Source organism: Buteo buteo, chromosome 25 (assembly GCF_964188355.1).
Source record: "Buteo buteo chromosome 25, bButBut1.hap1.1, whole genome shotgun sequence".
Taxonomy (NCBI): domain Eukaryota; kingdom Metazoa; phylum Chordata; class Aves; order Accipitriformes; family Accipitridae; genus Buteo; species Buteo buteo.
In genome coordinates, this window is record NC_134195.1 from 11832046 (window position 1) to 11846883 (window position 14838).

At 42.0% G+C, this 14838-nt stretch overlaps 1 protein-coding gene across 2 annotated transcripts in view; it reads right to left on the minus strand.

Annotated features, from left to right (window-relative positions):
• Positions 1 to 14838, minus strand: part of SLC9A7 (solute carrier family 9 member A7) — a 79483-nt gene that overhangs the window by 17167 nt on the left and 47478 nt on the right. The window contains exons 11-13 of one of the 2 annotated variants that reach the window (XM_075057660.1): positions 12810 to 12921; positions 11279 to 11432; positions 3972 to 4031 (exon numbers count right to left, since the gene is read on the minus strand). In XM_075057660.1, coding sequence (XP_074913761.1) covers positions 3972 to 4031; positions 11279 to 11432; positions 12810 to 12921 — 326 coding nt within the window. The remainder of the gene's footprint in view (positions 1 to 3971; positions 4032 to 11278; positions 11433 to 12809; positions 12922 to 14838) is intronic. The other variant, XM_075057661.1, reaches the window with a different exon arrangement.

Genomic DNA, 14838 nt, shown 5'->3' on the forward strand with positions numbered 1-14838 from the left:
AGGAAAATGCATGCAATAACAAAAACATATTGTCTGAAATGGCTAACTTTTTCATTTCCCCTCTCTTAAAAGGGACTGAGCCAGTTTAGTGCAATTCCTTTGTTACTTAGACTTCGTGTCAGCTACTTCTAGCCACGGTGTTTATGCAACATCTCTGAGGATCACCAGAAACCAACAGAACCTCGCTGGTAAGTCCATATCATTTGTGTGTCCCAGGGATACACACTTGCATAAGGCAAGCAGTGATGCAGACATGATTTACCTTCAGGCACAGAAGATGGCATGGATCAAACTAAAAAGGCACACCTTCAAATAACTTCCAGGGCAGCACTTTCTAACAGAACAATAGAAGAAGAAAAGCAGGCATTGAACTAATGTTTTAAGTCACCCTTGTGGACTCACAGCCAATCCAAGGCCTCACATGACTTAACGTAGTTCAGGGAAAATCCAGAAAGCCACTCTAAGACAGCCTGAAGCAGCCTCATATAGAGCTAGTGTTGATCCAGTCCTCTGCTTGGATTTTTTCCTGAGTCTCTTTTCTTTCCTCATCACTTCCTTTTTCCACACACAGGCACATTTGGTCTGGGAGTTCATTGGTACTGACCAGCCTCAAGACTGAAAAGCTTCACCAGTTTAAGGGAACACTGGACAGACAGATTGCGTACTGGGTTGTAACACATGCTATAATAAAATGCCACACACAAGAGCTCTGGAAGGTTACAAGGGCTTAGATGTTACTGCTTAGGCAGTGAAGACATGGTAAGAAGGGTTTTCTGCAGACAAACTAGTTACCTAATGAAGCCTCACGCAGAAAGCTGACAAGCAACATCAGGAAACGCGCTCAGTATGGCAATATATATATAAGATTGCACATTCCTTTACAAATACACATAAAAATAAAATAAAAAGACTTGTGGCTTTCCAAACTCCAGCTGCACATTGGGGAGGTCGAACGCGCTATGCACAGCAGCCACGCTCATGTTAGCTGTGCAGCTGGCAATACGAACAGTTCAAGAAACTCATTCCAGAAGAGGAACATAGCTTGCATTCCCTAAATAGTTTTAACTCACCAGGCTACCCATTCACTTCACAGTACATAAGAAAACCAAACAATTCAGAATATCTCAGCTTTTACTTGACTTAGAAGGTTGTGCATTTGTTTGGGGGATTTGTTTGGGGGGATCCCCCTTTAGCCAGGGGATGGGGGCTTAGTGGAAGACCAAAGCAGGATGACCATACTGTTCAGTGAGAAGTCATAGTACATCACAGGCCAGGTGTTTGGGTTCACTATTGTGCCAAAGAGGAAAGGAGAGCTTTTCTGTATTAAAATGGTTCACCTTTTAGAAAAAAATTCTTACTACAGACATTTCTTTCAATATTGAAATAGTACATCAACACAGACTTGTCCATTTAAAAATTTTTTTCAAAGTTATTCTTCAGGTGAATTTATATTTTGAGTATTTCTAACTAATTCTTTTCTATAAATCACTTATTTTTTTTTTTGAGTTCATGTTTCAAAGTGTGTTGCTCAGTTCACAGATTAACACAAAATACATTACTATTTTGAATGCCCACAATGACTTTTTTGCATCTTTCAACCAGCATACTGTGTCTCTTATCCTCTACTCTAGCATGAATTGTATAGGAAACTATTTTTTTTGTAACAAGTTTCAAGATATATACACCCTGGTCTCATGACAAGCATTATGTTTTTGCAGGTCCTGTCCTGAAATTTCTAAGAAAGCCTCTTCTTTATCACCTGAAACATCTTTATCACCAAAACCCATTCAAGTCTCTCCCAATCTCCTTAACAGTGGAGAGAAGCACAGAAAACATTTAGTTACTTCATCCTTACTTAATTATTTCCATAATTAAATGTACAAATAAAGCTGATGCATGTATATCTTCAATAATTCTTTTCTGGTGGTTAAAAAAAAAAAATTCCTCTCACATCCTTAAGCATATTTAAAAAGCTTTCCGTAATTTAAATGTGCTGTAAAGGCCAATATCAGTTCTCATTTATTTAACCGGTTTTTAACTTAAGAAAAATTGTTACTGGATTGATTTACATAGATCTTCTCTCAGAGATCAGGGGCACAGAGAGGGTAGCCTTGCTAATGACTGTGGTGTTTTGCTCAAACCCCCTAGGAGGAAGGCAGGTGAGCAAGCTGGTTGAAAGCAGTGCTTTGTTGAAGAGGTACAGCCTATGTGATGGGGACAGAGGGGCACGTCAGCCGCGGGACAGCCAAGGCCAGGGTAGTGCAGATGCCAGCAAGCATCTGCGTTTTCCCCTCCACCCTTTCTGAAAGCCGACTGCAGCAGTTGTGTGTGGATTCCCTGAGGGTGTACAGTAGCAATTCAAATATCTAACTCTTAAAAAGCAGATGTCAGATGAAGAATATGAGCAGTCTTTCAGCTGTAACAATGAATATATATCCCCAAACTGGTAAAAAATCCATCTATTTCCCCCACTGGCATCAATTCAGTGTTTTATCCGATACCTTAAAACTTCAGTACAGACAGTTACTAGTACATAAAGTTCAGCCATCTTTATTTCTGCCTTGGGAAGTTTACTGGAATCTGTAGACAAGAGTAAAAATTAATCCAATTTAAGTATATTTCTTCACTCCTCCCTAGTGAAAGTATTTTTTTGTTTTTAAGGCATAAAAGGCTTTTCATGCTTTAAGAGCTCTGTAACAGCAAAGGGACTACCACCGAGCTCCTAACTCCCAATACCAAAGCACCATGTTTCTACTCTTAACTGACTCCTGACCTTCCTGGTCCTTATTCTACAGCTACAACTCCAGCATCACACATAGGAGAGCAATTACTCAGGTTTGATCCCTCAAATGCTAAGCCTACGTATAATTCAGTAATTTAAACAGTGTGGCATAAAATGGCTGACACACAAAACGTGGAATGAAAATGGAAACTAAATGTATAGAAAGGAATGGTAAAAAAAGCAGATAGAACTACATCAAGTTCTCCACTACGTCATTTTAAAATGGGCGGAACCATCTCTTCTGACACTTCAAAAACCTTTCCAAGGTCCTGCAACACATAGCTGACAAGTAACCAAAATACCAGGCTTTATTACATTCTAGCATATGTAATTACTGCGGCAACAGCCAAGAATGACTGTAATAGATAATAGTTCTCAGACTCTTTGTACAAGCTAATGTACTGCATCTCTGGCATATTTAGTAGTTTGCTGGGAACCTTCAAGTGTGACAGGATACATGAAAATCTTACCATTGTCCCAGCCCAAAGAGTTTTCTTTACATAAATATTCTGTATTTTTTTAATACACACACACACACACACAAATACACGTTCCCCTATAGATGCCACAAAGATTTGGGGTTGGTTTTTTTGGTTCCCTCTCTCTCCACTTATCAGTTCTAGAAACCATCAACCAGAAAAAACTAGGATTCTGGTTTATCTCCACTCTTATTAGCATCTTGCTATAAAGCAATGTGATAACCCTCAGTTTTTAAAATGCATCCCCAAAGAGGCTGGGTTAAATCATCTATGAAGTCCCTTCCAACCTGAACAGTTGTATGAAATAACCCCAGGGAATGCTTAAGAATACCTGCATGATTAAGGATCATGGGATCGTACCCATGATTTCTCAGCTTTCAAGTCTTCCCAGGCCAGAGATGCTAGTTTTGCTTCATTAATTACCCATACACAGAGTTAAAGGATGTAGTGTTTTGTGGGTTTTTTTTTAAGCTAAAGGATGTAGTGTTTTGTGGGTTTTTTTTTAAGCTAAAGACATGTGCGATCCACGCTCTCCCAGCTCAGAAGAAGAGAACAGACTCAGAACTGAGGAACATCTATGGCACTCTGGAGAAAAGGAGAAGCAGCAGCAGCATGCCATAGTATAGAAAAAAAAAAACACACACAGTGTTATAAAGATGAAGAAAGCCAAGCACCAGGTTAATTTGGTATCAAGGAAAGCACAGTGTCACCTGAAATACAGCCAGCGGCTTTCATTCATCTCTTCCACCGATGGAACATGGTCACGAACTCTGGTACAGCACAAGAATGCAATGTGAGTAACAAAATGCTCATGTGATGGTAGCTTTACAGAGCTCCTTAGCAAAACAAAGCAAACCAACAAAACAACCCCTACCCAATGAAAAAAGACAAAGCATACAAGAATAAGGATGGCAGAACAATGACAAAGTGACAAAAATCATAAAAATTAACAACAGCAGCACTATAATTGAGATGTCCAGTAATATTCTTCATTCATTCAGATTCAGGCTGGCAAAACGCCTGTATTCATGACAGGCTACCTCCCCCAGAAAATTAGATTCAATAGCTCTTGAGAGCTGCTACACAGAAACAAAGCTGATCTAAGACAATTCCTACCACTTCGGACCTGCACATAGTCTAAAAGAGAAAAAGTCATTAGAGAACATAATCACAGGAAGCTATGCATACATGAAAGAGGCCATCAATACTGCCTAGTTTCAGAAAGTCCAAAACAACTGGTAATACGTACTAAATCACTCCATTGGTTTAACTAACAATCTTTAATATAATTAATCCCCAGTCATAGCAGAGTGCATTTTTACTCCTTGCTTTGCCTTTTTCAATTGTACTTAAAAAAAGAAAAACAGAAGTGAAAGCATGTTTGGTTTCTAATATTTTCCATGTAAACACTTTAGCAGCTTGTGGGTTCCCCCCCCCCCCCGTTTTTCCATGAAGGCATGCTACATGAATATGTGCAATAAAAGCCCAGATGATCAGAAATCCAGAGCCCTCACTTTACAAATAGCAGGTGGACACACCCTGACTGCAGGCTGACATCTTAATGAACCAAATATTTAAGGGCATAGTTTGTGCTATGAAGAGCATGCACTCATCTAATCCTTGAAGGCCGAGGCAAATACCAGACTTTGGACAGATTTGTTTTGGATTCCTGGCTCAATAGCTCTTCTCCCATACTGACATACACTCTAGGTCAGAGCACTCTGCTCCAAAAGGCCAACACTGAGATGGCTCTGCATATGCAGAAAAAACTAAAATTAAAAACTGCCCAATAACTTCCTTTCTATGACTTCTCTCTCTTTGCTGTATCTTTGCCAAATTAGTATACTGAAGTTTTCCCAGATGTCTAAAATGAGAGCAGCATTTTTGGAAAATTTTAGCTATTTTGGAAGAGTTCAATTGTTCCTCAGAAGATGACTGAGGAAGAAGAAAACTCCCACCACCATGTTTTTTAAAAAAATAAAGCCCAATCACTAAAAAAACCCTGGAATTAGGAAAATTTGTTTCAGGTTGGTTTTAAGGTGCCTTTGAGTATTTCTTTACTTGACCTAACCAAGACAGTGACTCCTGAAACTGCCTGCTGAGGCTTGCCAGAGCTTGGCAGTTAAACCCATATCACCCATGTGCTCTAGATATATCTCCACCCAATTCCTACAGGGTCTGGGCCTCCCCCACACTTTTTCTCTCTGGTGTGAATTGCTATGTCCCAGAGCACAAGAACAGAGATAAAGAAGCATCTCCCATGCTTACTTCCAGACATACAAAAGAGACGGAAATCTCTGTCCTACCAAGGGAAAGGCCCAGAGAGGTGAGGCTGGAGGTTCAGAGACTGCACTGCACCTCCAGTAAGACAGATTCAAGGTTGATGATGAGAAACTAGAGATTGGGAAAGGAGGAGGAAGACGGGAGAAGCTAGATAGTGAAAGGTGACTGGAAAAAGTGCAGAAAAATATATGAAAGGAAAAAGTCCACAACAGTGGTAAAGGGACAGCACCTCTGTCTGTGCATCTGCCCTTCAAGGGCATCAGAGCGCAGCTAGAAGGCAGTGAAGAATCTAAATTGTACGATAATGGAAACAGGCTGCAAAACAGAAGGATGTAACCTCCTATCAGACATTCCCCACTCCAGTCTGGAACATAACACAAATCTGGATCCCAGCATCAACACTCACCTCCTGCCATCACAGCACACTGAGGCATGGTATTTAAGAAATGCACATTTTATTGTTGGACCACCCTGGGTAAGATAATAGGGTATAAGCTGAGACTGCCACCAAGCTGTCAGTTTTACCACCATCCCACATAGTTTGGTAGTTCACATAGCAGCTATGTGAGAGTTAGTGTTTCCAGATTTCTTTTTTAGTTTGCTTATTTAAAGAAAAAAAAAATCACTAAATAGAAAGCTCTTAAAAACATTGTATTTGCAAAGTCAGACATATGGCAGTAAATATCAAAGTTGACATTGGCTGTGCAACCTTTAACTTCTATGGTAGAAAGATACCTAAAATATTTTAAATTGAAATATATAATGCTTTAAGATTTAGAAAAAGGTTGCTACGTATAACTGAAATTACTTCATTAAAATAAACACAAACTTCCTCATTTGAAACAGATTATGAAGGACAGGAAGGCATTAATTTATGTGTTGCTTCATTCAACATGAAAAGAGCCAGGTCAATAACCTCTAATGAAAAATGGAAAAAACATTATTTTGCAATACAAATGCTAGGAGTTCCCTTTTTTCCTGTGACAGATAAATGAAACGATAAGTCAGCTACTTTTCTGAAAAGAGGAACCTTGCCAGTGGTTTTGATTTACAGGACTCTCGAGTTTGCTGAAATCGTTAAAACTTCAGGCAGGAAATTGTTTCTTTGTTTTAGTCTCAAAGGATGAGACTATATTTTTAATATCCAAGTCATGCTTTAGTTTCTAAGAACAAAAATAATATACTGCTAGAAAAGTATAACCGTTTACCACTCACATGCTTGGATACGTCTCACTGATAGACAGCCAAGAAATTCAAACACATGACATCATGGCTTTAACTCCAGTTTCTGGTGTTAATTTTTAACTTGCTCAACATCAAGTGGCAGAAACCAAAAGCATCTAAAGATCCCATTATTTTTTACTCAGAGTTTGCTGTCATGACCTCACTTTCCCACCCAGTTAAGCAGTAAACTAAAGTTAAGTCTTTGCTACAAACCATAGGCCCTCTGCTTAGCTGTACATTTAAGCCTGATCAGTGGACCCTGGTACACTGGTAAGACACCCTCTCTGGAAAGACACCTGTTCTTCTGATTACTTCAGACATTCAGAACAGGCAAGGGGAGGCAGAGGGTATTTTTGCCTATTTTCCTCCTTACACTGCTTTTTACTTTACCAAAACTTAATTTTCATGTTAGCTTCTCTATCCCTCACCTGCTTTTAATATATTTCACATCATGGGAAAGAAGGGGCGACCAGAAGTGAAGAACAAAGCATGCATCCCAATTGCTATGCAATTAATGGTGCAGCCAGAATCATGTGCCTCTGCTTCTAAGCCACAGCAAAGCAGTTCTGGATCCTTGTGTGGGCATGGCCCCCTGCATGCACACAACTGCCTCCCCACAAACGTAGTGGTAACAAGCCAGGCTGAAAGTCTTGGCTGGAGTCCGCTCTCTGGTACTGTTCTACTTAAATCGTGCAGGCACAACCTTAAACAAGACCCGTTGGTGTTGACATCTGTCTTAGCTCCTCTGACTGGCCCAGTACAACAGACATGCACCTGCAGTTCCTGGGGAAAAAGCTCAGCCCCCCACAGCCCGCAGGAACTACTGAAGGGACCACCCAGAAACCCCACTGATGGGCGACCACTGCCCACAGGATTACAGTAACGCCACTCTGCCACACAATGACCAGGCAAGCTAAACCAGCCTAAAGGGTCAGTCAGCTTAGTCAACTCCCTGTTAAAGCAGGCCCTTGTCTTCTCCTCACCTCCACACTGCAGCAAGGCCAACTACTTCGTGAGGACTTTGTCATGGCTGACTGGTTTTCCTTCCTTCCCTCCACAAAGGCCAAAGTCAACCAGGATACAACTGGTGTGAGCTTCACACCAGAGCTGGACTTTTAGGAATCCACACAAATCCTGACATTTAAGTCCGACACACAAACGGCATTAGTTTCCTATGTTTCTTCACTTAATCTAGGAAGCAAACTACCTTTTAACTTTTAACCTCTTTTCTGCTAAATAATCCTGTATGGGAACACTACTTATTTCCAGCCTGTTGCAATCTAACCTAATGGGCAAGTGCCAAGGCTCAGAAAGCATCCCAGGCCACCCCAGGGGCAAGTTACCTACTGCACAGCCTCAGACTGCATCAGCACTATAGACTGTGCTGCTGGGCAAGGCACTGGGACAGCATCTCATCTTCATTTCTTCCTGCTACCTCTTCCACTGGGTAGAAAGGGATGGAAAAGAGAAAAGCAGCATATATCTTAAATTCAGCTGGAAACTAATTTGTCCCTTTCTTAAACCTGTAAGGTCAGACAGGACTTCTTTCCAGCAGAAAGTGCTCTTTCACACAGGGTACTTCACCAGCACAATTTCGAATTCTCCATCAGCTGCAGACGGCTGCCACCTCCTGGCACAATTCTGATTTCATGAGATCTCAAAGTGCAGCCTCCATCATCACCATCTGTCATTGCAGATGACACCAAGTTGGGAGGGAGGGTCGATCTGCTCGAGGGCAGGAAGGCTCTACAGAGGGATCTGGACAGGCTGGATCGATGGGCCGAGGTCAATTGTAGGAGGTTCAACAAGGCCAAGTGCCGGGTCCTGCACTTGGGTCACAACAACCCCAGGCAGCGCTACAGGCTTGGGGAAGAGGGGCTGGAAAGCTGCCCGGCGGAGAAAGACCTGGGGGTGCTGGTCAACAACCGGCTGAATATGAGCCAGCAGTGTGCCCGGGTGGCCAAGAAGGCTGACGGCATCCTGGCCTGTATCAGAAATGGCGTGGCCAGCAGGAGCAGGGAGGTGATTGTCCCCCCGTACTGGGCACTGGTGAGGCCGCCCCTCGAGTCCTGTGTTCAGTTTTGGGCCCCTCACTGCAGGAAAGACATGGAGGGGCTGGAGCGTGTCCAGAGAAGGGCAACCGAGCTGGTGAGGGGCCTGGAGCACAAGTCTGATGAGGAGCGGCTGAGGGAACTGGGGCTGTTTGGTCTGGAGAAGAGGAGGCTGAGGGGAGACCTTATCGCTCTCTACAACCACCTGAAAGGAGGTTGTGGCGAGGTGGGTGCTGGTCTCTTCTGTCAGGTGGCTGGAGATAGGATGAGAGGAAATGGCCTCAAGTTGTGGCAGAGGAGGTTTAGGTTGGATATTAGGAAAAATTCCTTTACTGAAAGGGTTGTCAGGCATTGAAACAGGCTGCCCAGGGAAGTGGTTGAGTCATCATCCCTGGAGGTATTTAAAAGACGTGTAGATGCAGTGCTTAGGGACATGGTTTAGTGGTGGACATGGCAGTGTTAGGTTAAAGGTGTTTTCCAGCCTAAACGATCCTATGATCAATAGAGCAGTGCCTATCAAGGCAGCTGTAGGCAGACCTCCTTGTTTATATGATACCCTTCACTTAACAGGGAAGTTAACCATTTATTTTCTGTCAACCATGCCAAACGAATGACAGTTAAAATTACTGCTTACTAGTAAGAGGGAGTAAATCTCCCCCAAAACTACAGCTAAACGCTCAAAACTATGGTTCGGCTAACTGCCTTTTGGCAGTTACTTTAGAAATGGTATCATAGCCTTTCCAGCTGTTCTGCCTTGTTGGCCACATGAATGATTTTTGCAAGTATAGCCTACCCAAAAGGCAAGCCTGGCATAGATACGGTGTTAGCCCTTTCTCCCTTCAGGAGCAATTCATCAGCCAGGCTCATGGAGTCTCACTACTGAACCGGAGTAGTCCTGCTAAAGGAGTACGTGCATATTCTTGGATGCTTCCATAAACTGCTTCCTAGGTTCGATGCGCAGCAGGGGGGACAATGACCAAAAAAGCTGCTACTTCACAACTATTTTCCAGGTACCTTTTTAAGGTTGTTACACAGCTCTCACCTGGGCACAGAAACCAGTCAGGCTGGGCTTAGAAACATTGTTTGGATGTGGTATCTCATGATCATTAATGACACAACTGCACTGGAATTTGTTCTGTTGTTGACTTCACACCAGGTGTTGCGTTACCTGTTGCTAGTGACATGACCTTCAGAGAGCCTGACTACATGGAAGTGATGCTTCTTTCTGGTGTGCTAGCCAAACATCTGGAATTTGCATTTAAAGACAGTTTTAAAGGGCAGAAATGGATTCATTTGGCACCAAAACAAGGAAACCGTGATTTCCCAATGTTTGCTGTTAAAGCTGTGATACTGTAAATGACTGCTGAAATGCTGGTCTCCGGCTGGAAGCACACTACCTTCAATGAGAAGAGTTCACAAGCATTTCTGGGAATCCTATCCATTTTTTTTTACTTTTTTTTTTACCAACCTAGAAAGCACCTGCTACCTATTGCCACAAACAGTTCACTTAAGTTTTCCAAAAGTAGCACCAGTCCCTAAGAATGATCAGTTCTTCCAAAGACTGAAACTGGTTTTACCTAAGATTGTTTTTTCCTATCCTATCACAAGACAATAGGATACAAATTCTGATTAGCACAGTTAGAAAGCAAGACAAAGCAGGCTTTCAAGTGCCAAAGAGTACAAATAATTTACATATGAAAAACACACTGAAGGGTTTGTACAGTGTGCGTTGTTTTAATTCCACTCTACCCTTGCCCCCCCACCTGCCAAAACTTTCACAGAACAACAACATACATGGTCTTCAACAATGATTGATTCACAATTCTCAAGTATCCTCAAACATGAATGTACTCGCAGCCCAAAAGCACTAAGTATTGGCCAGGATTTACAGGCAAACATCTATAATCACACTACTCACCATTTTCACAGGTCTTCTCAAAACAGGAGGAAACACACCTGGAAGACTAGCAGGATCCCATTTATCCCAGTTGTTTAGGCAACATCAGGTTTGTTTGGATAGATGTTTAAAGTGCATTCAGTTTAGCACGACCAACTAAAGAATCCATTTAACTTATAAAACATAACAGGGCCATTACCAAGAGCCAGACAACAGGGAAATGCCTTAGTACAATAGGAAGAGAAGTTTATATGGGACTAGAGAGATTCTTTCTTTTCAATATAGGGGCTGCTGTATTGGCAACCCTATTCCCTATCATACTGGGCTGACAAGGACCTAGATACCTACTTGCAGAGCATCAGAGAGCTTTAGGCTGAATCCCAGCAGCATCAGTACATTTTCTTCACCAACCCTGCACTAGCACTTTCTCTGTAAAACATCATGTTCTGAATACCTAGAACAAATCTAGCAAGCACCAAACAAGTTCTGTAGGACTATGCCCTAATTAGCACAGCTGCCACTTGAAAAGGGAAGTTTCCCCAGCATGCAGTTGCATACTGACCTGATGTTCAGCCATGACAGCATGGGAGTTGTACCTCCACCAACAATCCACACAGTGAAAAAGACGATGAGGAGAGTTGTTGAGAACATCATTTGATGTGAGTAGGTAGCAGTATCTCGTATAGCCAGAGCAAACGCCATGGCTCCCCTGAGACCTATGCGAAAAAATGAAATAGCGGAGCTTCAGAAGTGCAACTGCGCCTATTTATAAACACAGCATCTTTCCTTGCTCCCTCCCTGCCACACAGGCACAAAGTGACAGGCAGAAAGCACTGGACTCCAGCAAGTTTTAATTCCCCCAGTTTCCCTGATAAATTATACCCTGGGATGATTTAGAACATAATTTGCCCTGGTAGTTTTCTGTAACTTATAGAATCCACAAGTGCTAAGAAAAGGTGTAAATATTTCCAGAAACTAACAGGAAAGAAATGCAGAAACAAGTTGCAGACAACAGCAAAACATATTATGGAAATCAAGCAGCATCCTGAATCCAAATGAAAATGCACACTTTTCCAGTTGATTCCATAACTGAAGCATGAGTCCTTTATATGAAATTGTTATCAGCTGGAAAAATATTCTAGCTAATAACATGTTCACAGGCCGACTATATTCTCCCCCACCCCCATTTATGAAACTCCACTAGCAAGGACATGGCATTTGGCCATCTGCAGACTTAAGCAGGGGAATCACAGAAACACAGAACGGTTGAGGTTGGAAGGGACTTCTAGAGGTCATCTGGTCCAACCCCCCTGCTGAAGCAGGGTCACCTGGAGTAGGGTGCCTAGGACCACATCCAGATGGCCTTTGAATATCTCCAAGGATGGAGATCCCACAACCTCTCTGGGCAACCTCTGCCAGTGCTTGGACACAGTAAAAAGTGTCTCCTGATGTTCAGAGGGAACCTCCTGTGTTTCAGTTTGTGCCCACTGCCTCTGGTCCTGTCACTGAGCACTACTGGAAATAGCCTGGCTCCCTCTTCTTTACACCCTCTTGTGTACAGAGGCATCCCCGGCACTTCTTGAGGATGCACATGATTAGACACAGACTCCATGATTTGCTTTAAATGACAAACTTAAACAGTTGTCTGTGTGACAGAAATCGTAAGCGAGTTTAAGTCAAATACCTTGCTTTCTTCAACTAAGTGGGAGATGGCACCCATAAATACAGCTGGATTTTCTCAGCAGATACCTGTTTCTGCACAATGTGTACCTCTTCTCAGATAGAAATAACCTTCTGGAAGACATACATCCCAATTTCCCTATCTCCTTCAGATGCACTTCAAATGAAAATACTCTATTCCCAACATGAAGTGACTGCTTGCTGCCAGCAGCTGGCATTTCAAGATGTCACTCTTCCCAGATGTGACACACTTTCTGTAAAGGTTGAAAGATAAGTGATGGCACACTGCAACAACCATTAAGTCTTCTATTCAGGATGCATGGATGTGGATTATAAAAGCAGAAGGTAGTACTATAAATTGCTTATGCATTAAAAGTAAGATTTTTTGCTTTACCAAACATTTTTGCTTTTACCTGCAAACATCATCATGTGCTGAAAGTTCCAGCTGATCTTATGCCTTCTGCCCAGATTCAACAGGAATGAGAGAGGGTAGATGTGTGCAGCTCTGCCCAAAAAGATTGCAATCTGTTCACAGCTGAGGGTTAAGGATTTCACTTTCCTGAGGTATGCACTCTTGGGTACCTGGCTCTAACATGAAGCTTCTGTTTTAGTGAGAGGCTTACATCATGATATCCAGTGTTCTTGTTATCTCTGTCTACTTAAAACAGACTTTCATCTATTATGTGCATACTGAACTCATTGCACAGAATGCAAGTTAACTAGTATAACCTATCTTTTTAATGCATAGTGCAATTATACCTAGTATTAAAATTACCAGTTGTACAAGTGAACACTTTATTTAAAAAATTCACACTTTAAACAACTATCACTACCACCATTTGATTATGTGTTTCACACCAACAGAAACGCAGTCCTATGTACAGAAGGAAAAACAACATAAGACCAGCAAGTGGCCGCTCCCTTACAGCACCTGCAGAGGCAAAATCTCCTACTGGCTGGCAAGGACACTTAAGAGTACAGAGTTACTAAGATGATAAATCCAAAAAGCACTTGTTGGCACTAGAACAAAGTTCAAAAATAGTAGTAAGAGAGCATTGCAGAAATTCATGACAGTAGGTGGTAAGCTCCTTCCCTCACTTACTGTGGTATAAAACATCCAGTGGTTCCAGTGAAGAAGCAGAAGGCTCAATACACCCTCCACCATCTAGGTAACACTTTGGGACAAACTAGAGTGATGTGCTGAAAGCCTATAAAACACCAACACAACTAGAAGCCCACCAAACACTGATCATTTGCTGCTGGAATAACAACATTAGAAGAATGAAACAGCTCTCTTATGGAAAAAAAAAACCCAACATATAAGAGCTCTATACACCACTGGATTGTTGCCATAGCTAAAGTAAAGCAATAGCGTCTGCAGGAAATTATGTCTCTAGGAAAATAAGATTTTGATTATTACTTTGTACAAAAAGCTTCATGTAATTATTGCAAACAACTTTTATAGCAGTCCTTTTGAGGACTGCAGAAATCAGACATCAGAAGCCATCATAACCAGTGTATGTAGGAATAATGGCTAGGATTTTGTCAATGACACTGAGGCTTTAGCTCTGCCTTTGCAGTCCAACTTTCTCTTTAAGCAGCCAGTGATGCCTCTGCATTTCACGCCCACAAGGTGTTAACTCAATGGGGACAGTAGCTGTTGAGGCAAAATGTGGGTGCTAGTACTAGCTGCCCTCCTCACAAAGGCAGAAAAACGCTTAAGAGGCAACAGAGGTTAAGTGCAGTGGTAGAAAGATGTGGAAAATGTAATAAAAGATAGGTGGGTAGAAAGAGAAAGGAACAAAATAAATGCTTAAAACAAACCCAAGACGGATAGCGTAACCTGAGAGAGGATGGAAGGCCACAGCAAAGGTGAAAAATTACAATGGTTGATATACCAGATGCAACTATTCTCTTCATGTCTTTATCCAATGGCTGCAGGGCTCTGGAGCATTTTTTAGGTCAGAAGAAAGGACGTGAGGAGACACAGGAGAAAATTTATTACTGTTTCAGAAAGAGTAAATGGCCAAAGGAAAATAAAAGACAAATGTGATAAATCCCTAGAAGCAGTACAGAGATGAGAAAAAAATAGTAGGAAGGAGGAGAGAAAAGAAGTACATTCCAGATTAGGCCATCTTTATAAGTTCTTTCACTGGGTTTATCTCCATTGCTGCTAGTCCTACTCCTGCAGCAGGCAGAGAGAAATAAAGACTGGAAGACTAGTTCCCATTGCTTTATGCACACTTAATTGCTCTGAATTTTGAAGCAGCCAGGAATATAGTGAAAAAATAGTTACATAAGCCATTTCAACAGGGGCAGGGTGCAGAGAGGAATCCTAGTTTACGTGAGTGTGACTACTAAGAAGTGTTCATTTCTGGGGAATTTGAGAGACAGGTACCAAGTCAGCCAGGGACAATGGGAACTGGATACCCACCTCCAACA